Genomic DNA, 22,661 nt, shown 5'->3' with positions numbered 1-22,661 from the left:
AGGTAACATTTAATTTTTGCCACTTAAATGGATAATTAAGTTTCTATTACATCGCCATCCCTGGCTCCTAATGGAATATCTCAATGTGCTTCAACCCCTCTTCAATTTTTTCAGATGTTTTATTCTTTTCTCAACTTTCTAGAGATTAATGCAAACCGTTTGAATTTCAAGACTTTAATTACAATCTTGAGAGTTGTTTTGTTCTAAATAGATTATGAATATTATTTATTTGGATATTTGCTAAGACTTGTTTTGAATTATTTTTGGATAATTTTAATGTGTGAAAATATAAAATTATGAAATGTAATTTTTAGGTATGGATGAAAGTTTTTTTTTACATGTGATATCGGTAGGTCATCATCATTTGGGCAGCAAAGCCCGCCCTGCCCAGCCCGCCCATGCCCAGCCCAAAATGGTTAGGGCTTCTATGGGCAGGGCCGGGCAGCGGGCTGCAAATGCAGCCGTTCATGTTTCGGGCTGGGCATCGGGCAGGGGTTCTGCCCTGCCCAGCCCAGCCCATGTGCACCCCTAATCAGGGCTTCCGCAAGCCAGCTGTGATTTGCTTGATAATCTCGCCCTATTAAAGCAATATTTTTATCAGAACGAGCCATTATGCTAAAAGTTAATTTTGAATTAAAGCATGCATGGTTTTCATTTCTCCAGTTCAACGGAGAGCAGATGCTAATTAATCAAGCTGGACCTAATTAAAGAACAGAGTTTGCAGTACAGACTAAAATCCTTCAGCCCGTCGTTGACTCCTCCCTCCCTGGTCTTTCTTTTCCCAACGTCTTACTCCTTCGATTGTTTTTTAACAAAACAGATCAAGTAGCGGTTGAAATGTTAGATGATAAAAGAAGATGATGAAAATAGGAGGTGGGGGGCCTGGGAAGAAGGGTTGTACTTATTTAGCGGTCAAATTCATTCCCAGAAGTGGAAAGAACAAAACAGAAAAGGCGATGACAGCTGTGGGATATGTGGGCCTCTCGTAGTAAGGAAGGGGTGTATCGTGAGACGCCCACAGCGGCCTAAATTGAATTGTATCGCAATATAATCTAATATAATGAAGAAAATAAATCCTTATAATGGCATCTGACAATTCTACCTAACTGTGCCTTTGAAGGGTGTACAAATTTCCCAAAGGTGGGAGTTCAATTCCGAGTAGTCTCTGATGGAGAAAAACAAGTGCTGTTCTGGGCCTACATACGCTTGTTTTGAGAGCTTGAACCAGTAAAATCAAGCAGTGAGTGGAATTAATTACTAGTGCAAGAGAGTGTTGTGTTAAGTGGGTATTAGTTCGTGTAATGTCACTATAAGAACTGGCCATTCTGTTTGCTGTGCTTCCTTCTTGCTCTTAACCTCCCACCACTCTGATGTTTCTTCTGCCTTGACCGCCTCAATTATTATGCCCCCTCCATCACCACCCTTCCTTGAGCTTTCTTGATCACTTATTTGGGTTACGCAGGGCAAAGAGACTGTTGCGGCTGAAGCCCACTCCGGCCTCAGTGGTTGGGCCTTCTATTTGCCTGGCAAGCCTGCAATTAGCCTGTGTTGTGAACAAAGTCCAAATAGATGAATCTATTCTGAAACTAGACGAGCCGTTTCAAGGATCGGCGAAACAAGCACGTTCCGCCTCTGGGAATCGGGTTGATAAAATATTTTATCAACGAATTTTATTTCCTTTGTGGGTGTAAACTGATTCTTTGGGCCAACAAGTGCTATTCTGCGGCCATATGGTAAGATGTGCGAACAGAGCGGGCCTATCCGCACGGAAACACATATATGGCAACAATTAATCCGTGCTTTAATCTCGACACTAGTGTGTGCCATAAATTAATTATTCCCCCGCAATCTTCTTTTGAAATGCAAAGCTTGCTGCACCAGTTGAGTGAATTGAACAATTACAGGCTGGAAATGAAGGGGAAAGGCAAAAATAAAAGTATAGGTGAATTTTCATCTTTTTGCTGAATGAAAATTACATCGCAGGGATATACTTATACAGTACCTTCTTCGGTCCTAATTATAAGACCCCGTTTATAGATTATAAATGAGATGTTAGGATAGGAGATAGTAAATAATACTTGCTATTTTGATTTTTGAGCGCCAGAAAATGATTGGACTGCTCTGTAGCAAAGTGCACCCCAAAATAGGAAACCCAACCGGTAATACTGAGGCAGGGGCAGTTTAGAATTTAAGGCAGGACCCAAAGCAAAGCCCACTGACCCTGAGGGCTGGACTTTCTGCCGGTGTCCAACATTACGCTGGAGGGAAGTGAACATGTTTGAAAAGATAATAGTGAAGGGAGAAAGGCACATGGGGGTGATAATGATTAGGGTGGCAGATTTGTTGATTAAAAGAAAGAAAGATATTTGTTTCTGAGGGAAGTGGGAAGAGGGGGCATGTGCCCACATGCCTCACCGGGACTCCGTTATCTCATGACATGTCCCCCTTGCTCACTTTAATCTTTACACACACACAACAATAAAAATAATAATTTGTCTCTAATTTTCTGCATTTTTTTTATTTTTAGCCGGTCCATTATTATTCTGTAACCGCATTAATAATCAACTCGCTCATTCTGTTACCCAAAAAAAAAAAAACTCGCCCATTCCATCTCCATAAATAAATATATATTAAAGAAATAAGTCTCATTTAGATCTATATATCTGTTATTTCTAACCAATTTTAATTAATTTCTAAAGTGTACTGTCCAATTGATTATTTTATTTGAATGTTGGCAGTATGACATTTTTATCCCCACTTGTTGTCGGGCTTCTTTATGATCATGATGCACATACCATATTCGAGACCCGAGGGTGATATATATATATATATATATATATATATAAATGCATATTCAGTGGCACAAAATGCATTAATTGGAGGATGAGATCCATATACTCATTTCCATGTCAGGTTTTGCATCGTAAACTTCACATGCTCCCACATGCTCTTCCAATCCCCCAAACCCTCCCTCCGCTGCCTTCCCTTATATCCAAATCCACTCAGCTAATCACACATCTAACCCATCTTCGCTACTTATAATACTGTTAATGACCCTCCCTTTCGTCCTTTTCAGTTCCCCCTTTTCTCTTTCCATGAACGCGCATACTCACTTTTACATCTACGCGATGCAGCGTACCTCATCCATGCAGTTTCCGCCCCACACACACTCCGACTGCTTTTATAAGCTTCCATGTCCCGTTCACTTTTTCAAAACCCGGTTATCTTGCAGAATACATATATGCCCACAACTTCCTTATCATCACTGACTATTCTTTCTTTTTTAATGAAGACTGAATAACACTACTCCACAAGTAATCACAACCGAAAACAGAGACAAACATTAAAACTGATTGTTCTTTCTAGATCCACCCCCTCCCCCCCAATAATGTACACCATTTAAGTGACTCGTTTGAAACTCATCCTCACCATAAATACAACATTTGAATAAAATATTCCATGCCGCCTGTATAGCCATCGAAATTAAATTCAACACATGGTTTCCAGCACCATATATTAATCTTTCCATGCAGCAGAACGACTGTATCCGGGCAAAAAATTATCACTATGTATTTCCCATTTCTAGAAAGCAGTATTAGGACAAGAAACTAAACAAAACAATGCAGAAGAACTCGCCATAATTAATTTGTTTTCCCCTACTGGGGTTTATTTGGGGCCCACTCTCCGCTTGTAGTTTAAAGCGCGGCAAATTGCTAGCATGTGCAGTCTGCATTCCCAGTTCATTAGCTTCTCCACTGGGCCACACCGCCACACTAAGTGGCCTGTCATTTATAATTAGAATACTATTCAGTCATAAATGAATGGTTCGAGCCCAACCAATATTATTCCTACCCTTATTTTCTTATTCAAATCCCCACCCACAATACGGGCGTACGAATCTCAACCTCAGCCTTGCTGCCACACCTTTGAATCTGGGCCCATACACGTGTCATGTTCTAACTTGTGGCGACGCATGCTAACTCTGTGAATGCATGCACCTGATTAATTCTGCGGCTGAATCCCACCGCTCAAAGTTCCTATATATACCCCCACACTCTGGGTTCAGAGATCCCACCAGCCCCGTCCTCCCCTTGCTTTATATACGCGGTTTGCTGAATCGGGAGGATTCTTCAAGAACGGCCATGGCTAAGTTCCTCGCTGCTTTGATCTTAGCTCTCATTGCCATTTCCATGCTTCAGACTCTGGTAAATCTCACATTTTCAAGGCACTTTATGTTGCGAAGCCCCCCCCCCTTTTCTCACATTGTAGTATCCCTCATCTTTTTGCAGGTCATGGCAGCTCATGGGCAAGGAGGCAACTTCTATGATAACAAGGTAACCCGGCCTGATCTTGTCTTTTGGTTTTTTTCTGTCGGCTTTGGTGTGAAGAATCATTTTGTGTTTTCTAATGTTCTTGTGCTGCTTAACTGTGGGTTTCCAGGGACGAAGCCCGTATGGACCCGGCAGTCTCAAGAGCTACCGTAAGTAAAGTTCACTCCTGTTTTTTGCTTCGCTTCATTTTCTCTGCCGTGACTGTGAGCAGCCTTTCTAATCCATGGAAGGTGAAAAGGAACAATTTTTTAATTTTTTGCACTCAAATCCACCAAGTAGTTGCGGGGTAGTTTTCTGTTTCTTTGAAAAGAATCAAATATTTAGAAGGACGTTTTTATCCTCGATTATCGGTCAAATTTACTTGGACTGTAGTCAAAGTTGGGCTTGTGAAAAGCTGCAGTGTTTGACCAGAGTGCATAAAAAGAGGTGAAGGCGGACGAAAACTAACTAAAGTTTTGTGTGATATGACCAGAATGCCCGTCGCAATGCAATAGGAGGTGCGGCCAGACTCAGTACAGGAAGCCATGCATGTTCTTCTGTCAGAAGTGCTGCAGGAAGTGCCTGTGCGTGCCCCCGGGGTATTATGGGAACAAAGCCGTGTGCCCTTGCTACAACAACTGGAAGACCAAGGAAGGAGGACCCAAGTGCCCTTAGGCCATAGTTCTACGATTTCACCCACCTCAAATATCCTTCCGCTTGTGTTGTGTCCCTTGCTTGTCACCCGTTATGACAATAGCTTACTACCACAACCACCAACATATTTCTTTCACATTCTCACATGGTTTGCTCTTTTTGCTCTCTTAAATGTTTTGTTGTGCTCGAGGATGTCTCCTGTTTTAGTCAACCTAATCATAGACTCCTCTGTTATGTTGTCACTCCATAAGGCTTCGCCTTCGATGAGAGTGGCCCAGTCCTATCACTATTATCTATGAAACTGCTGATGATATTTTATATATTTCCACTCGCTTTGTTTCCGGCAAATTATAGTTTGTTGTAGCCCATAACATCTAAGAATCAGAGCAATGGCCTTTTTAGATGCACTACAAGACAGTGTCGAGCTTGAATTAACAAATGGAATTGGGCATAATCAACTGCAAATGAATAAACTTAACAAGGGGAAATAAACTAATCAGAGGAACCCGGATGTTCTAAAAGCCAACAAATGAAACTCATTGCAACGCTTCTGCGTGCTTAGATGTTCCGGCCTCGCTAGTTAAAAGAATGAGAGGGGAAATAGTCAAACAACTTAACGAATGTAAGGATTCACGAATTTTTCAATTTACTCTATTCTTCCCTCTGGTTAATGCTCATATTTAATATTAACATATACTTCATAAAAGTATTATTGAATCAATGTTCTACAGATCCAGGAAAAAAGTAGAAAGGGGGAAACAGAAAGAAATGGATAAAATTGACTTGGATAACTTTAGCAGAGAAAGTGTCAAGATATTATTATCCCTCTTTTATAATTGGTCGACCCTACACCAGGAGGGTTCAAATGCTTGAGATTTATGCTGCTGCTTCTGTTCATGAAAAACACGGGATTTGGTAGAGCATGCTTGCGCACTCTGGGGCCCATCTGAGATGAAAAGGAGCGACAAAACGATTAAATTTACAACACTTTTGGGCTGGGCCAATATTTGGCATTCGTATTATGACTAGGCCCAGTGACTGAGCCGAATGTTAGATCGAAACCCTGAGGTTTCCGCTTTACAACCTCCGCTCAGTTCCTATGTCGTATAATACTTACTGCGCAAGATTATCGTATCAAACGCCTTTTATTTGATGCGACCAAACAACAACTAGATTTTAATTACTTCACTACTACCACAGCACGAAGAAGTACTTACATCTCCATATTTATCTACAACCAAACGTACTGATTCCATAGTTACTGTTAATTAACGAACACAATTAAAAGCGGATATGAACATCTACACACACACATACGGCCATTTGTATACGTATATGTCCCGACCATAAGTTAGTGCGCTTTAGCTTCAGGTTCTCTGCATTACTCTTAAGGATGATTTCTGATCTGCAACTCGTCCCCAGATCCTGATTTTGTTGCAGAATCAGACCCTTCCCTGGAGCACAAGTCACTATGATCGGTTCCTTTCTCGGAAGTATCTCCACAGTCTAAATAAACACAAAATCGTAATAAAAGTTATCCATTGAAAAGAATCATGTAGCAGCTAGGAATTCTCGCACAACCGTCCGCGAAAAGCAATTTACCCGCACTCGTAAATCAAGGACAATACGTAGAACGGAGGCAGTGAAAGCAGCAGACCCTGCGATGCCAATGTTTCAATATTGAATGCCGACAGGTAAAACGTAAATAACTAAATAGATAAAACAATGGAATTGTCTGTCATCCACACTCACAAACATGAAGTAATTGAACATTTTGTCCTGCTGCTGAGGTGGCCTGTAGTAATAAACGTCCCTCAGAATCATCACGATAAAAATCTGCAAGAGCAATTCATTACTAAATTAAAAACCATTTTTTTGTAAAAAAGTCTTCTTAACATGAGGAAAGAGTACAAGTAAGTATGATATAAAGTTGATTAATTTTTACCATTTTAAATAACATGAACATATAATACAAAGAACGATGATGCTTATCCATGTTGTAGGCCCAGAATGAAGAGTTGTTGCTGTGGACGCGTTAATATCAAAGACTAAAAGTGGTGATGAGCATGAAGGCTTACGATGAGGACGCCGGTTCCGCACAAAACACCTCCAGTGGGATGTCTGAAGTCACAGTCTTCATTCAGAGCTGCCGCCATGCGATCAGTCGCCATTTCCGCCAGCGTTAGCGGGGAATAAATCTGTGCATTAGTGCTCGGAATTCTCCACCCTTCCCTGCAATATTAACAATTCCAACTCAGCAAGTAATTAAAATGTGCCGGCGCAACAACGCATGAGAGATCTGTAATGATGTTAAAGACATGTAAAGCTGTAACTGACCTCTCATCATCCTCGTCGTTATTGGAAGAGCTCCGATGCGTCACAGCATAACCTGGACCGTAGGGCTGCATATCCGATCCAAATCATGATAGGATGGATCAGGATTTTAACATGATTAACACACGTAGCTGCTATATATGCACAGAGGTTGGTGAACGTGTGTGTAGTAGTTGGATTAATTCTCTTGTAGGACGATGGTGTCCTTGCCCATGAGAGATATAATCCGGTCCAGTCCTTACCTGGCGGCAGATCTCACAAATGGTGTCCCCTTTGATATTGCACCATTTCTGGATGCAACTCCTGTGAGCATACTAGGGCATGTGATGAAGAGGACAAAGTGTAAGAAGTTTATTGTTGTACATATCTCTGTCGTAGATATAAAGTCAAACTACGTTATGGTTTAACAATAACTGCTCAGTGAAAAAAATAACCAAGATCATACAGTAAACTTAGCATATTAGTTTTGCGTTCAAAAAATATTCAATAATACACCAAAGATGACTTTTTTAAAGCAGTCGCAAGCAAGATGGATATTATACTTCATAATGTGAGAATGAGCTGCTGTCTGGACTAAAAGTTTAGTTTTACTTCCGTCGGTCTGTTAGAAAGACTTCATGTCCAAATGATCCACTGGAAGACCTCCAAAGAAATTAATTACTAACGCCTTTGTTATGCATCTTGAGCACTTGGCAATTAATAAAGCTGATTGACGAAAACGGGACGGAGATGGGGAATACACCCAAAAAAAAGAAAAAGAAAAATGGCCATCATTTTAGTGATCAACACAGGCTACTTGTTAATAATTAATGAGTAGACAAGAAAAATGAAAGTTTGACGAAGTCAAAAACTCGAACGCACAATATATATAATAATTATCACTATAATCGTAATTTATAACGCAATTGTATACGTACACATGTTTATGTAGAGGGACATTAAATATATATATAAATAGAAGTATATATATAAACCTTCAAAGTGCCACTGCAACGGCAAGGCGTATCAAATCTGGAGACGCAGTCCTCGTCGTGACAGAAACGACATTCCGCTCTTGGCCCGCCGCCGCCTCCTCCTTCCTGCGGTTTCTGGACCTTGTCCTTATCATTGCCTGCGGCGGCAGAGCTCTTGGACCCATCAGCCTCCATGGCTGCACTCATTATCTCATCCATCAGAATCGCAATGTGGCTTGGGCCAGACGAACGAGATGCCAGATCGGTTGGGTTGGTCAGAAGCTTTTCAGGACGGATAGTGATGTAATCTTCCATGTCGATCTTTCCTCAGGCATGAAAAGCATGTTTATAAAGTTAAGGTATTCGTTAAACAGAAAGAAGAATCTCTTTTATATAGATATGGATCGGATATGGATATCTTTGTTGAGAACGGTGCAAAGGTCCTAATAATGGTGCCTTCACGTCATCTGATCAAACTAACACACACTGAAAGCCAAGCGTACACCGCTTCACAAGTTTAAGTTGAAAAGGACAAAGTTTCTATTACACACACACACAAACTTTTTCAAAAACCCCTATTTCAGACATGCGCAAGTCATCATGAACCGCATTTAGTTAAACTCATCGTGCAAAACAGAGTATATGTGTAAGAAGGAGGAAGAAAGATAAAACTCTCTTATAATAAATCTCTCCACTGGCATGCAAATAGACGTGAATGACCTTCTCTAGCCATATGTTTTATGTTTGGTGTGTGGGGAAGGAAAAAATTTTAATCAACTCGATTTAAAAAAATTTTAAAAATTAAGATTATAAAATTTTAATAAAAAATATAAAATAAAAGAATAAGAAAAATTAATCAAAAAGTTTTTAACTTCACTTCTTCAATTTTTTTAAATTGAGGTTATTAAAATTTTTTTCCTCCTCTTTTCTCATACCAAATGTATCTTAAAACATTCACACCACTTCATGAATAAAGGGAAGAAATTAAACAAATTAAGCGTCAGAACCCAGTTCATGTTTGGCCAAAAAAAAAAAACCCAGTTCATATATATCTCCACACAAGCTAAGCTTCGAAATGTAAGAAATGAAAAAAGAAAATTAATAACAGAGGATGAAGGAAAATATTCTGCGAGGCCCCGAAGAAAAAAAGTTAAAGCAAGTGCAGCAGTTATCTGCTTTATATATCGAAATCAGCTGCCTAGAGGCTGAAGACTCGTAGCCAGATATGGCCTAGCCACCAAACCACGAGAGAATATGAACAATCAAATTTGAGTACCGGATAAATATAGAAACTAAAAGACTGAGAGAAAGAGAGAAGGAAAAAGAAGGAAAAATATGAAAACTATATATAGTACTCCAAGCTGTTGTTCTCTCACCCTAATTTTCTCTGGCTTCCAGAAATGAGAACTTCAGTGCAGAGGAAACGCAGGCGAGTGACCAGTACTTATCCAAGAGGTGAGAAGAGTCGAAAATGTTAAAGGGGAGATAAAAACTAAAGGCTTCCTGAACCTGTTAGGTTCAGAGTTCCATATGGCAAATGATGAACTATGCGGCTGCGGGACGCGTAACAAAACCTTTCTGCCACATGCTCTGTCTCTTCGTCTCTTCTACATATCTCTCCATTTCCTTGGTTTCTTCTGCTTTCTGTTCCGCAAAGGCTGCTCATTTATCACTCTGCCCTTCCCTCGGTTTCTATTTTCTCCCACGCCATCTCCTTCTCGTCTGAGGTTTATCCTAAATTTAAGACAAAGCAGCCCCCCACCGACAGCTCCTTTCTTTATCTTGTCTTCTTCTTCCACTTTTTTCTCTCCCCATTTTTATGTCTTGCTTCCACACAATATTCATTTCTCTTTCCTCTGCTTACACATACCTGGTTATGTGGCACGTTAACAATAAAATTAAAGTTGGTTTTTCTTTCATGATGATATGCTCTCAAAAGTATATATAATGAGAGATTATTTAATCAGTAATTAGCTGCTTTCATGCCAATCGTATAATCGCCTCGCGGCAGTAGTGACAATATATATTCATATTTGGAAAAAAGTTTAGTGCTAAACATCTGTGCTGCCTATTATTGGAAAGGAACTCTCTTGGAAAGGCTTTTATGGATTACGTTATCTGACTTCATTCATCAATTGCGTGGAACAAGCAGGTGGTGCTTTCATATATTGTTCCCCTGAGACGTATGTTAAACATCATTTTCTTGTTTCGGGTATAATTTAATTTAACGAGTGGATTATTCTCCCTGCTATGCACAAAATCTAACTCAGGCTAGATACTATTCATAAGTCAATTGGCTTCCTATGATTTCTGTATATGAATAAGTATATACACGTCAAGCTTATGCTTGACGCCTTGACCTGTTGCTAAATCGCAAAGTACGAATGACGACTATAGTTCAGGGAACATGATGAAATCTTTAATTACTTAGTTTTCCTATTAAAACTTTTAAGATGTATATTGGTACTGTCTATGTTTTCATCATGAAGCGTATCGATAGTAGTGTTTTTCTCTTTAAGTTGGGCTCTCAGCTGATCTTGTAGATTTTATGGGGAAAAAGAGATGAATTTAAATCCACAGGCCTCTGCTTGTTTAGCCTTGAGACTAATGGCTGTTCAATCTGCTTATTATACCTTAAATATCCGTGTAACTAACTTCAAAGTCGCTTAACTTTTCCCCCTGCGGAAGAGAAGATTCAGACATCCACCCCCCTTCCCCCACCCAAAAATGTTGGAGATTCAGATGTCGATGGATGTTTTAAACCGACAAATTTAATTATCTGATTCTCAGCTATGAATTTTTTTAAGAAGGCCATCTTCAAGAATGTAATACTTAATATTGGTTAATTTATATTTATAAATTTATAAAGGAAAGTCCACTCGGTCGAGCAATTTAATTCTGAGTACGGGAATGGAAGCAACCGATGGTCCACTCTTTTAAATGATACTATGTTTTAATTGATCTAAATGTGCTCTTGATTGAATACGAAATCAGGGACCAGTCATGTCTTAGTTTGTTCTAATAGTTTTGATATACGTTGTTCAATTTTTTTCCGGATATACTGATAATACTTGAAAGTGCTTATTTTTTTATAGTTGTAGACGACATTGTTTTCTTGTTTTCTTATCCGGGAGAAACAAGTCGATTTTCTTCCAAAGTTAAAACAGAACGCAAGCAACCCAGAGGGAGTTCCACGCCTTTACGATTTAGTGAAAGTTCAAGATGAGAGAATGAAACTTGCTTTCTTTGCCGCACAAGGGAACACAGTCGTAGCTAATGATCTTTACCAGATCAGGATCCATTTCTTAATAGATTTTCTCTTCTATTATTATCTTTAAATCGTAATGCCTAGTTTCATCCGTGAAAATTCCTCCTATAGACTTGTTGATATGAGTCTCTAGTTTAGACTATTGGCTGATGACAAATTTTGTTGCTTGTTCAATCTTTGTTGCTCCGAATTTGCTTGCATGTCTATACCATGAAGTTCATTAGCAGAAAAAACAAGGAGATAATAATTATTTCCTGGGACTTACGTTTCACAATATATTTGTAACTGTTCTTTTCAGTGAGGAAAAATATGAAGTAACGTGTTTTTCTCTTCTAATTGTGGGCAATACGTATTGCACATGGTAGAAACAATGATTTTCGCCGAGTTGTTACTCTAGATGGTGCACTTTTTTAAAAATCTGGAACAATGAGTCGTGGAGGCAGTAAGCAGCGTGGTGGAAAAATGGGGACATAAATTCGACCTGGCTGTGTGTCTGCAGAAGCTGTTTCAAATGCTGAGAAGGAATTTTCTGGGATTTCTAATGCATTGAATACCATTCGCCCAAGTATCCTCGATGCAGGGCAGCGATACCAGGCCTCAGAGAAAGCTGCCACAGCCTTGGAAAGGGGGTTAGCTAAAACACAGAAGGGGGTAATGCTTGCTTCACATTCTCAGTAAGGTTACGTTATGATAGAGCTACTGTTTGTGGTCAGACCTATAAAAGCAAAGTCTAAGGGACATTGACGTTTAAGGAATGAGGGGTAGGGTGGCGTTAGACTTTGACATTTCAATAGGGCTCTTCTGGTTACTTTTGCTGCTGCTTATATTAAGGAAAGGACTTTCTTTTGGGGGTACGATGTTTTCTTTCTGGAGTGTGATGCACTTGTGAGGACTGGTGCTCACGGGAGGTCAGTTGGACCTTGCTTGGGCTTGGTTGGTTTCTTTCGATTGCTGTGTTTGCATTAGGGAACAGGATTTTGATCTGAATCATTGAGAGTCCATTGTAACACTGATTCAGTTATTTTGCTATCATGATCAAAATCTCAGTATTTCCCCACTTCCTTGTGTTGTTTCTCTATTGTTTTGCTCTGTTATTGGAATATATTTTCCAGGACCTATCATTTTGATATCGGAGCAGCTAGATCCAGCGGCCAGCAGCTGAGAAGAACGGGGGAGAAGTCTAAGACGGAAGTGCAGGAGTTGAGAGAGGAAATGAATGAGAAGGCAGGGGGACTACGGAGAAACATGAGCATCCTCCAAGAGATGATTTTGAGGATGGATACGACTCTGGAACACTTGCAGAAAACCGTAGCCGACCCAAACGCTCACAAACCAGCAGGCATGCAAGGGGAGGATGAAGCCGACAGCCACCGAGGAAGAGAGAAAGACACAGAAGGTATAGGAAGTTGGAGTTACCACTTTTTGCTGGTGAAGACCCCCTCAGCTGGTTCTTTAGAGTCGAAAGGTACTTCCGCGTCAATGCAATAGGAGAAGATGAGAAGCTAGAGGCAGCCATAGTGTGCCTAGAAGGCAAAGCGTTGAACTGGTACCAATGGGTTGAATCCTAAAGAGCCCTATTGAAATGTCAAAGTCTAACGCCACCTTTTTTTTTTTTAGAGGCTTTGAAGCTTCAGAGAGATACTGAAAATGCTGGGGGTGAAAGATTGAAACTACAGAAGTCAGAGGCCGAGACAATTCAATCAGTAAGCATCTACTACAGTGAGAACAATCTTCAGATAAATTTGACATGATGTATGTGCTAATGGCATTCAATTGCTAGGATATTGTTAAGAATAACTTGGAGATTAACGCCACAAATTCCAAATAGAGACAGGACAAAATATGATTAAGAAGTTGACTAAAGGAATTGAGGAATCTAAGAAGGAGAGAGAACGGCTAGGTGAGGAGAAACAAAAGTCAAAGGCTACCTCAAGAAATAGAACAGAAAGCATTTGTGGTGCGAGAAAATTTTAAGAAAACACGAGGTTTGCCTTTCTTATGGTTATATAAAGTTGCGTTGACACAATAATATGCAGAGTAAACAATGCAACATATCTTTTCGTGTCATGTATATATTACTTCTGCTGTACAGATGCTTGAAAAACACAGAAGTCTTGGATGAAGCAAAATGTGAATACGATCAGGTGAAGAAAACAGTAGAAGAATTGCGTGCTTCTGAGGTACTTTCTCTTGTGGGTGTTTTCTTTTGATTTCATGTTACTTTGTAGCATGAATTTATCTTGGAAGCAATGATTTCCCACGTTGACGCTGACTTTAAATTGAAAGACATGAAGAGAGAATACAAGGAATTGGAAATGAAGGGGAAGGGTTACAAGAAAAGACTTGATGAATTGCAAACATCTCTTCAAAAGCATCTGGAACAGTATGTCATTTGGTAATTACATGGAATATATAGTCTTATATTCTCAAGGTTCTATGAGATTTTAAATTTGTCGCGGAATTCAAGTTGATTTGGTGGATCATGAGAAGGTTCAGGCTACAATGGCTGAAGATCATCTTAATGAATCTTGTGGTCTGAAAAAGGCCCTTGGAATGGTGGCATTGCTGAAGCACAGATGAAGGAGATGAATCCAAATCTTGATTCAATTTCAGAGTACGAGTTTCCAAGTTTATTTTTTCTATCATCTTTCCTTGGGAACTTGCATTGATAAACTTACTTTTGATTATCAGATATCGTGAAAAGGTATTGTTTTACAATGACCTGATTGAGGAACTTAACAAAATCACTCAAAACAGAGGAAGATAAGGTCTTCAAACTCTTTTGTTCTTCGTATTCACTTCATGCATCCTTTTGTGGCAATAACCTTAACTGAATTTGTTATTTCAGATTGGATGAAATTATGGCAGGATTTAATGCCACATCTTTAAAGTTGAAAGAAATGCATCAGGTTTTAGATCATCTCTCTCTCTCTCTCTCTCTCTCTCTCTCACACACACACACACACAGAGACACTCACTCACTTGCTCTCCCCCTCTCACACATACACAATCTTCAAACCCTTTTGATATATATATATATATATATATTTAAAAAGGACATGCTGATTACTCATTTTCCTTAGTTTAAATTGTTGTACTCGTAAATTCTATCACAGTTTGACCCTTATTCCCACAGGTTGGCATGATTTGCATGCCAATCTGATTTTGCATTGCTGGCAATATGGTTCTGGATCTAGAGAACATTTCCATTGAAGTGTCTGGTTTAGTTCCTTTTTCAGAATTTTCCGATCAATGCTCCTTTATTTAGCCATGGATCTTTTATTTGGCTCTCCTTGCTCGTTTATGCCTCATTGAACTGTCTTGTGCACGCACCTTGTAGGGTTGTGACAATTAGCACGCAACTCCTCTTTTGCGCCTTGCAGATGATCACACTTGGAGCCGATGCTGAACTTGAACAAGTGGATTCTTTGGATCCTTTCTCTGAAGGTGTTGTGTTCAGTGTTAGACCGCCAGAGAAAAGCTGGAAGAATATTGCAAATTTATCTGGTGGTGAAAAGTTTAGTTATCAAACTTGTTGGGACTTAATTTTTGATTTGATTCAAATTATGAGCATTTCAAATTATGTTTTTATGAGCATGTCTTCCATTTTCTGGGCTAACATGTAATAGCATGCTGTTTAAATTCTTTCATTTACTTGCAGACTCTTAGGTCATTGGCGCTTGTTTTTGCTCTTCATCATTATAAGCCTACCCCACTTTATGTAACCTTGTTGCTCAATTCATTAAATGCGTTTTTTCATTTGCATTATAATTAATTTAATGGGTTATTTGGTGTGATAGATTTCAAGAACGTATCTATTGTGGGGCATTATGTAAAGGACAAGTTCATTATCATAAGGTTGGTTGGTTGCTCACCTCAAGGTTCTATTTAGGATGATTCTTGGTGCAGCTGATGATGATTATTGTACTTACCATGTTATATTTTGCCTTGAACAGTCTCAGGAACAATATGTTTGAGCTGGCAAATCGACTAGTTGGGATTTACAAGTCTGATATAGTTGCACTAAAAGCATTACTATAAATCCAGGAAGTTTTGGAGCATGTAAAAAAGCTGCTTGATGGGATTTGTCACTAATGATGCTGTATATAGGAGATGCTTCATTGCTGTCTCATGTACTAGTTTTGCATAATATTGTATTATTGTTATTTATATATACGGGCTCTAATTGATGTAACATATTACTGCTGTAACTGACCTTTTCGCATAGTACGAACCTATGGAAACATAAATGAAAGACTGCTCCATCAGATTTGTAAACTCTTGCATGTTTTTGAAAAGTAGGTTTCTTATCTGTTAGTCGTGCTGCCTATATTGTAGTCGTATGCAGAACGCGTTTCATCAGTATATAGTAGCTAAATGATAAATGAACTCAAGAATCGAATGATACACCATTGAGAGATCTTTCGATATCCAGTATTGAGAGTGCCGTGGCTGGGTTTTGAACTTTATTATCACTCATGATTTGTGGCCTGTCTTGGTTTTTAACTTGTTCAGTTTCCCTATTCTTTGAGTGTAGCTCGAATGGAAATGATAGCAGTGAATTGGCTGGAGCTGACTCATCCGTCTCTTTAATAGTAATGTAAGACCATGCTCCCAAAAGTGCCCCAAAAACTGGTCCAACCAGATAGACCCAAAGTCCTTTATAGGATCCACTTGCTATTGCAGGACCAAGTGTTCTTGCTGGGTTCATTGATCCCCCTGATATAGGTCTGCATGGCCAGCGAACCGCCATTAGCTTTACCTATCTGTTTTGAGGGGTGCCTTCATTTTTTTTTCCAAAAAAAAAAGGTGCATGTGGGTGTGTGTACAATGCCACTGCTTACCCTGCAAGGATGCCTGCTATGAATACTGAAGAGCCTACTGCAACTCCCGCGAGTTCTCCAACCTGTTAAGTGAAATACATTTAAGTGGAGGTGCAATAATGTGAATTTTTTGGGGGGACTAGCGTAAAATGATGGTAATAGTAGTATGTTTTAAAAGAAGCAGATTTGGATGAATGTAAGGTGATTTTACAGCTTTTGCATCAGTTGACACGGCGGAGGCGACGAACATCATAGTGAACGTCGCCACCATCTCCATGGCGAGAGCCTGGACATCACTTCCAGAAGGTGAGGTCGTCCCCAGCTGTCTTATAGGGTTCAATATCAACCGCAAAGTAAAAGAGGCAGAAATGGCTCCTGTCAATTGTGCTGCCACGTATACTGGAACCTGCATGGACAGTAATAGATGATTAATGATCTGAGATTACATTTGATACGGAGTATTAAAAATGAGGGATAAGAATTAGAATTGATATTAAAAACATGTGTTAAAAGGATGCTTAGCATGAGTGATTTCTTATCACATGAGATTACGTAGTTCCATATAGATAGGATTGGAGAATACTACCTCCCCTCATGATATTCTCCAATCCCACATATATATACGTTTGTCTAATCCTAAGTATCATACAATTACTCATGCTAAACACTTTTTTAATATAGTTTTACACTTTCAATCTCAATCCCTATTACTCATTTTTAATGTTTCGTACCAAATAGGACCTAAGGATATTCCCTAATCCCTAGAACCCTACAATACAACAGGTGACCCATAAACAGAAATCGGTCAGTTTGGCTTCTACTATGGGAACCGAATGGGTTCTGCCTAAGCCTCCATGAACAAAGACTACAACTGGCTTTCTTCCTGGTGGCGGAGTTATTTCCTTTCTATCTGGTTTTCGCCCCTAATTTACAGAGATAGAGACAATGGCCATCTAAAGTTATATGTAGAATTAAACTTGCTACCTTCGACGTAACTCCCCCCACCCCACCCCCCCACCCCCCTAAAAAAAAAAAAAAACTTCCTTTCTCCCTACCTTCCAACTACAAAGCAGGCGTCTTTTCGTATTACAGGATAAGGTGGATACGCATGCTGTGGGCTTGTGGTCGTGCGGAAGATATTAGTTAATGTCAGCACATGTTCTCCAAGAGGCGCTTTATGATTGTTAATTTATTAACTGCAATAATTGGTGAGGTCCATCCAGGTAGGACGTGGCCCCAAACAAAAACAAATCGGAAACCCCAGGCTATTGGCGATGAGGCAGAGGCAGAGGCTATTGTTATGCTTTGATTCGACCAAGAAGCACGTTACATGCCTCACAAAAACAAAAACCCATCTACGTTGAAAAATTAATACCTTTAGAAGCTCAAATTACAGCGATTAGCAGTGAACATGTAACTACCTGTTTCCATGGAAAATGCCTCACAGCAGCAAAAGCTAAGGACACTGCTGGGTTCATGTGAGCGCCAGATATGTGTCCGATGGCATGGATCACCACAATCACAGCGAATCCTCCTGCAAGTGAAGCTCCTAGTTTTGATATTTTCTGCTCATCAAAAGCATTCAGAGCAGCCGCCCCACTTGCCACAAACACCAACAGATATGTTCCTATAATCTCTGCCAATACCTGTCATAACATAATATATTAATATGTATTGCATCAACCCAAACAATGATGATCATATGTTCCTCATAATCTATACCATATTCCTTTCCTAGAAGGCATGGATCGTGTCTGTTACCTTTCTGAGAAAACCAGGAGGGTAAATCTCTGCAAGTTTTGCAAAGGGAAGAGGAAGAGGTCGTTTATGGGTTCCTGTGTTGTCCGGCTGCTCTCTTTCAGGATTCAAGCTCCACATATTTTGACTTGTCGTGTGCATATATTTGTTTAGAGGAAGCAATTCCTCACAGATTTCGAGTATTTCTGTGACACGCATGGAAATGATCAAAGGGCGCCTTTTATAATGTCCAGGAGTTCCCAAAATCTTTGTTTACGTTCTAATTTAGTTGAGTGCCATATGATCTAGCCTGACTCCACTCGAATTGTGGGATTCTTATTCTGGGCTCTCCATGCGCTTTAAATTAAAATAATCCCCAACCAAAAATCATGGCAATGATATGGATTCGTTGAGTTGACATCTAATAAGCTAGACCTTCCATTTAAAAAATTCACAGAACAAATTTAATATTTTAATAAAAGACGTTGAACAGAGCAAAAGTTAAAATATTCAAAATAATTCTCCATCTTAAAATTGTTGGATGCCAAGGTTTGGCAAAGGTAGAGAAGTATTGCGACCTTAGTAGCCTGTTCTTGCTTGGACCTCAGTAAAACTTTTGATTTCATTTTTAAGGTTAAGAGGGCGGAAAGAAAACGAACAACGGCAAAAATATTAACGCAGGAGAAGTAGTTCTTCTTGTGTTCAAAGATGCAACATTTTTTATTGAAAGATGCCAAATTTACTTTTCACCAACTTCACTCAAATTAAGCGAACTCTTCCACGTCAAACCAGAAATTCCTACTTTGCATTTAAAATGAGATCACTTTTTTGCCAACAAATACAAAACTACATACTGTTTAAAATAGGTAGAACAGACCCTATGAAGCAGTAAGATTGTGCAGCAGGTGTAGTTTTTTTTTTTTTTTTTGCCCCTATACTTGATCACTTCAGGGTATATTGGATTTAAGAAGGCAAGTGGTACATGAGTTGTGGAAGTGGACGACCCTCAAGTGAGATTCTTCAATATCTTGGCGTAATTGTGGATGCTGTGGGTGAAGTCTTAGACACTGTTCGCACGCACAACATTTGGATCGTCTTTCATACCAACATGCTCAGTTCCCCTCACCGAGTTATTATCATTCTCCTGAATAGTACTGTAAGACCATGCCCCTAAGAGGGCCCCAACGACTGGTCCAACCAGATAGACCCAAATTCCTTTATAGGATCCACTTGCTATTGCAGGACCCAATGTTCTTGCTGGATTCATCGATCCCCCCGATATTGGGCTGCATCCAACAAAACAAAGAACTTTCAATGGTTTTCAGTTCTCATCAAATTTTTTCTTATATTTTTAGTTCTTAGTTTTTTTTTTTTTAACTGTACTTACCCTGCAAGTATGCCTGCTATGCACACTGAAAAGCCCACTGCAACTCCTGCCAGCTCTCCCACCTGCGAAGTATGTACACACACACGCACACACACACTATATCATGTATTTTTTTTGTTCGTTTTTTGGGACTAATGTAAAATATTCAGATGGACGCATGATTTGTGTAATTGTCAATTAGGAAATCATCTCACAGCTTTTGCATCAGTTGTGACGGCGCAGATAACGAACATGAGAGTGAAAGTTGCCACGATCTCCATAGCTAGAGCTTGAGCATCTGTTCCAGAAGGTGAGGTTGTTCCAAGCTTTTTCATAGGATCCAATAATAGCCGTAGCGTAAAAGAAGCAGAAATGCCTCCTGTCATTTGAGCTCCCACGTAAAATGGGACCTGCATTACAAGTAATGGCCTGTTGATTTGCGTCTTGACTCCCAACTATGACCATGAAGGAATCAAGTCTAAGAGATGCCATGCATTGGTATTCTTTTTCATGCATTAAGTCAAGCGAGTTCATTCTCCTTTAATTTATATCTCAAATAGTGATAGTACCTGTTTCCATGGAAAATGGCCCGAGGCGGCGAAAGCTAAGGAGACAGCTGGGTTTATATGGGCCCCCGAGATGTGCCCGATGGCATAAATCATCACCATCACTATGAATCCTCCTGCAAGTGAAGCTCCTAGTTTTGATACTTTCTGCTCATCAAAAGCACTCTGTGCAGCCGTCCCACTTGCCACAAACACCAACAGATATGTCCCTATTATCTCTGCCATTATCTGTTTTATTATATATCGCATCAACCCATACATTAATCTCATGAACCCATCATTCAGGGATACTCATAAACAATATCATGTTCCCAAAACAGCAAGAAGGCCAGTGATTTTACTAGATGTACAACCAAGCATAAGAGGAACAGGGAGATCATATAATATAATTGTGATGTGTGATGAGTTTGGCATAGAGAGAGGGAGAGAGAGCAAGGACCGTTTCAGTTACCTTCCTAAGAAAACCAGGAGGGTAATTCTCTGGAAGTTTTGCAATGGAACGACCAGTATATTGCTTCTGGGCGGCAGGGTTTTCCGGCTGATCTGTTTCAGTATTCATGCTGCGCATGTTTTGACTTGTCCTCTGCAGCGTTGTTTAGTATATAAGAGATATCTCACAAGTTTAATGTCTATCACTTGATTTTGCTGCCGGGTAAAGATTCAAGTGCCCTGTATTTTATAATACCCCGGGAGCCCCCATTTTTGTTTGTATTTAATCTAAAATGGAATCTGTTTCTACTTGGGTTTTTAATTGATTATTCGCGATATTGATTGGTGGCACTGGCTCAAGCCTTCATGGATGGAATGGAACCTCACATGTTGTGGAGTCAGCCACGAAGAAATGAATGGACCGGAGTAGGCATAAAGTGACCGATCCACGGCCTACCATTTGGTCTATGAAACGGAGGCATAATGCCTGGATCGTCAATTAATGCAGTAACTGGGCTTAGAACGCATCGGCATTGTTATGTGTTATGACTCGATTCCACCGAGGAACATATTACATGCGACATTGAAGAGCATTTTGCAGGTTGAAAAATCCGAGACAAGCTTGTCTGTTATTATTGAACTATATGGGTCTATATAAATATGTACAGCATCTTTTAAAAACAAGCCTTCTGAATGCATTGGGAATTGGTTATTACTTTGTCTTGAACACAAGCTATTTTGTTTCGAATCCTATGCTCCAAAATGTAAGTTATTTTTATATCATTAAATGCTTATTTTTCACAAATATGTTTATTTAGGTTATTATTATAAAGTAAATTTTTCTTGTAACTGTTGAGATCAAATTTTAGTAGTTTACATTTATTTATATATTTTTTAATTAAAATTATAATAAATTTTGGTCAAAAAAATAATAATAACTAGGAAGAGGAGAGGTAGAGCCAGAGGAGGGGAAGGGTAGAGAAGAGAAGCTACTGCCTTTTTAACATATCCAACTATCCATTAGAAAGCAGTGAAAACTAGGAAGAGTTACCTCGTTTATAATTAAACGGAAGACATTTGCGAGTGATTAATTTAAACAGATCAGGAGTATTGCTGATGAATCGAATTGCATATATATGACCCTGGTCATGTATTCCCGGGAGGTCAGATTCCAGAAATTAACTAGATATATACGATAAGAGCAGAGGAGGAGGGGATATTCCCGACGACACAGAATGAGTTAGTAAATAAAATCATGGAAGAATCTTGAGCCACAATATTTGAACCTTATATTATTCATCAGCTAACCCTATTCATGCATGCTGTTATAATATTCACAATCCATTCGTAAATGGATCGATGAAAGCGATGGAGAGTCAGATATATGTGACATGAGTAAACAGAATTGATCGTGGCAACAGTGTCACTGTGTAAATTCTATTTTCCAGCAAAGCCCGAGTCGTTCAAGAACTCCCATCATGAATCAAGATAAGCATCCTCCCTTATATATATCGCCCCACCACGGCCTCCGTTACAAACAATTAAATTTCCAGATAATTTTCATATTAATACTTTTTTGTTTTCTATCGGGACTTGAGATCATTTCAATTAAGGCGTGTTATGCATCTCTCAAACCTCATCAGGCTTCACATAGCCAGTAGAAATGCTTATCTTATGCTGACCGTCCATTATTTGAGCTGGGCATGATGCTTGGTCTGCCCAGCCCAATTCTAGTTCCGATTTGTAATGAAACCGAAACCTTGTCATGTCCTAAAATGTCAGCACAGCGGGTCAGGCGGAAGACCAATATGGAGCCTTAAAAGCAATTTCATGATAGGAACAACACTATGAATTGCATTAATTATGTCAATCCGCCCCTTTCCACGCTTCCAATCAGTGCATGACAGACCCACCGACGGAAGCGGCCTTAATTATATTTCTTTTTCTTGCTCTTTTTTTACACAAAATTTAAGTGAATCAAATTTCGGAACCCACCAAAATTAAGACATACTTTAGACTCAAAAAGCCTTTATAAAAGTAGTTCTAGATTGCCTATCAACAAGTTCCTTACATCAATTTTCTTTTTTGTAGGTCAAATGGCAGCACTAAGCTTCAAAATTTAGCAGTTCCTCATTGGGGCCAAAAACAAAAAGTGTTCCTAATAATTATATTTATTTTAGCATCCTTTTATTTGGCAACCTTGAAGTAAAGCTCAGTTAGG

At 39.4% G+C, this 22,661-nt stretch overlaps 4 protein-coding genes and 1 pseudogene across 4 annotated transcripts; 2 read left to right on the top strand and 3 right to left on the bottom strand.

Moving 5' to 3' along the window:
* Nucleotides 1–4,088: 4,088 nt before the first annotated feature.
* Nucleotides 4,089–5,284, top strand: LOC114736829 (gibberellin-regulated protein 4-like). Its single transcript, XM_028924713.1, has 4 exons — nt 4,089–4,205; nt 4,290–4,334; nt 4,441–4,480; nt 4,804–5,284. The coding sequence occupies exons 1-4, from the start codon at nt 4,143–4,145 to the stop codon at nt 4,983–4,985; spliced, it is 330 nt and encodes a 109-aa protein (XP_028780546.1). The 5' UTR covers nt 4,089–4,142; the 3' UTR covers nt 4,986–5,284.
* A 1,067-nt stretch (nt 5,285–6,351) lies between these two features.
* Nucleotides 6,352–8,566, bottom strand: LOC114736784 (uncharacterized). Its single transcript, XM_028924652.1, has 6 exons — nt 8,273–8,566; nt 7,541–7,612; nt 7,302–7,366; nt 7,043–7,196; nt 6,689–6,800; nt 6,352–6,470 (listed from the first exon to the last, which is right to left on the bottom strand). The coding sequence occupies exons 1-6, from the start codon at nt 8,564–8,566 to the stop codon at nt 6,352–6,354; spliced, it is 816 nt and encodes a 271-aa protein (XP_028780485.1).
* Nucleotides 8,567–8,661: 95 nt separating this feature from the next.
* On the top strand, nt 8,662–15,598 carry LOC114736782 (structural maintenance of chromosomes protein 4-like; annotated as a pseudogene).
* Nucleotides 14,546–18,311, bottom strand: LOC114736767 (aquaporin NIP2-1-like). Its single transcript, XM_028924633.1, has 5 exons — nt 18,104–18,311; nt 17,764–17,988; nt 16,554–16,748; nt 16,364–16,425; nt 14,546–16,249 (listed from the first exon to the last, which is right to left on the bottom strand). The coding sequence occupies exons 1-5, from the start codon at nt 18,296–18,298 to the stop codon at nt 15,910–15,912; spliced, it is 1,017 nt and encodes a 338-aa protein (XP_028780466.1). The 5' UTR covers nt 18,299–18,311; the 3' UTR covers nt 14,546–15,909.
* Nucleotides 18,312–19,139: 828 nt separating this feature from the next.
* Nucleotides 19,140–22,207, bottom strand: LOC114736781 (aquaporin NIP2-1-like). Its single transcript, XM_028924651.1, has 6 exons — nt 22,076–22,207; nt 20,463–20,594; nt 20,015–20,239; nt 19,661–19,855; nt 19,467–19,528; nt 19,140–19,365 (listed from the first exon to the last, which is right to left on the bottom strand). The coding sequence occupies exons 1-6, from the start codon at nt 22,205–22,207 to the stop codon at nt 19,140–19,142; spliced, it is 972 nt and encodes a 323-aa protein (XP_028780484.1).
* Nucleotides 22,208–22,661: the final 454 nt, after the last annotated feature.

The sequence above is a fragment of the Neltuma alba genome, unplaced genomic scaffold (assembly GCF_004799145.2).
Source record: "Neltuma alba isolate B1F8T4 unplaced genomic scaffold, ASM479914v2 tig00013372_pilon, whole genome shotgun sequence".
Lineage (NCBI taxonomy): Eukaryota > Viridiplantae > Streptophyta > Magnoliopsida > Fabales > Fabaceae > Neltuma > Neltuma alba.
This window is presented reverse-complemented; position numbering and strand designations above follow the sequence as displayed.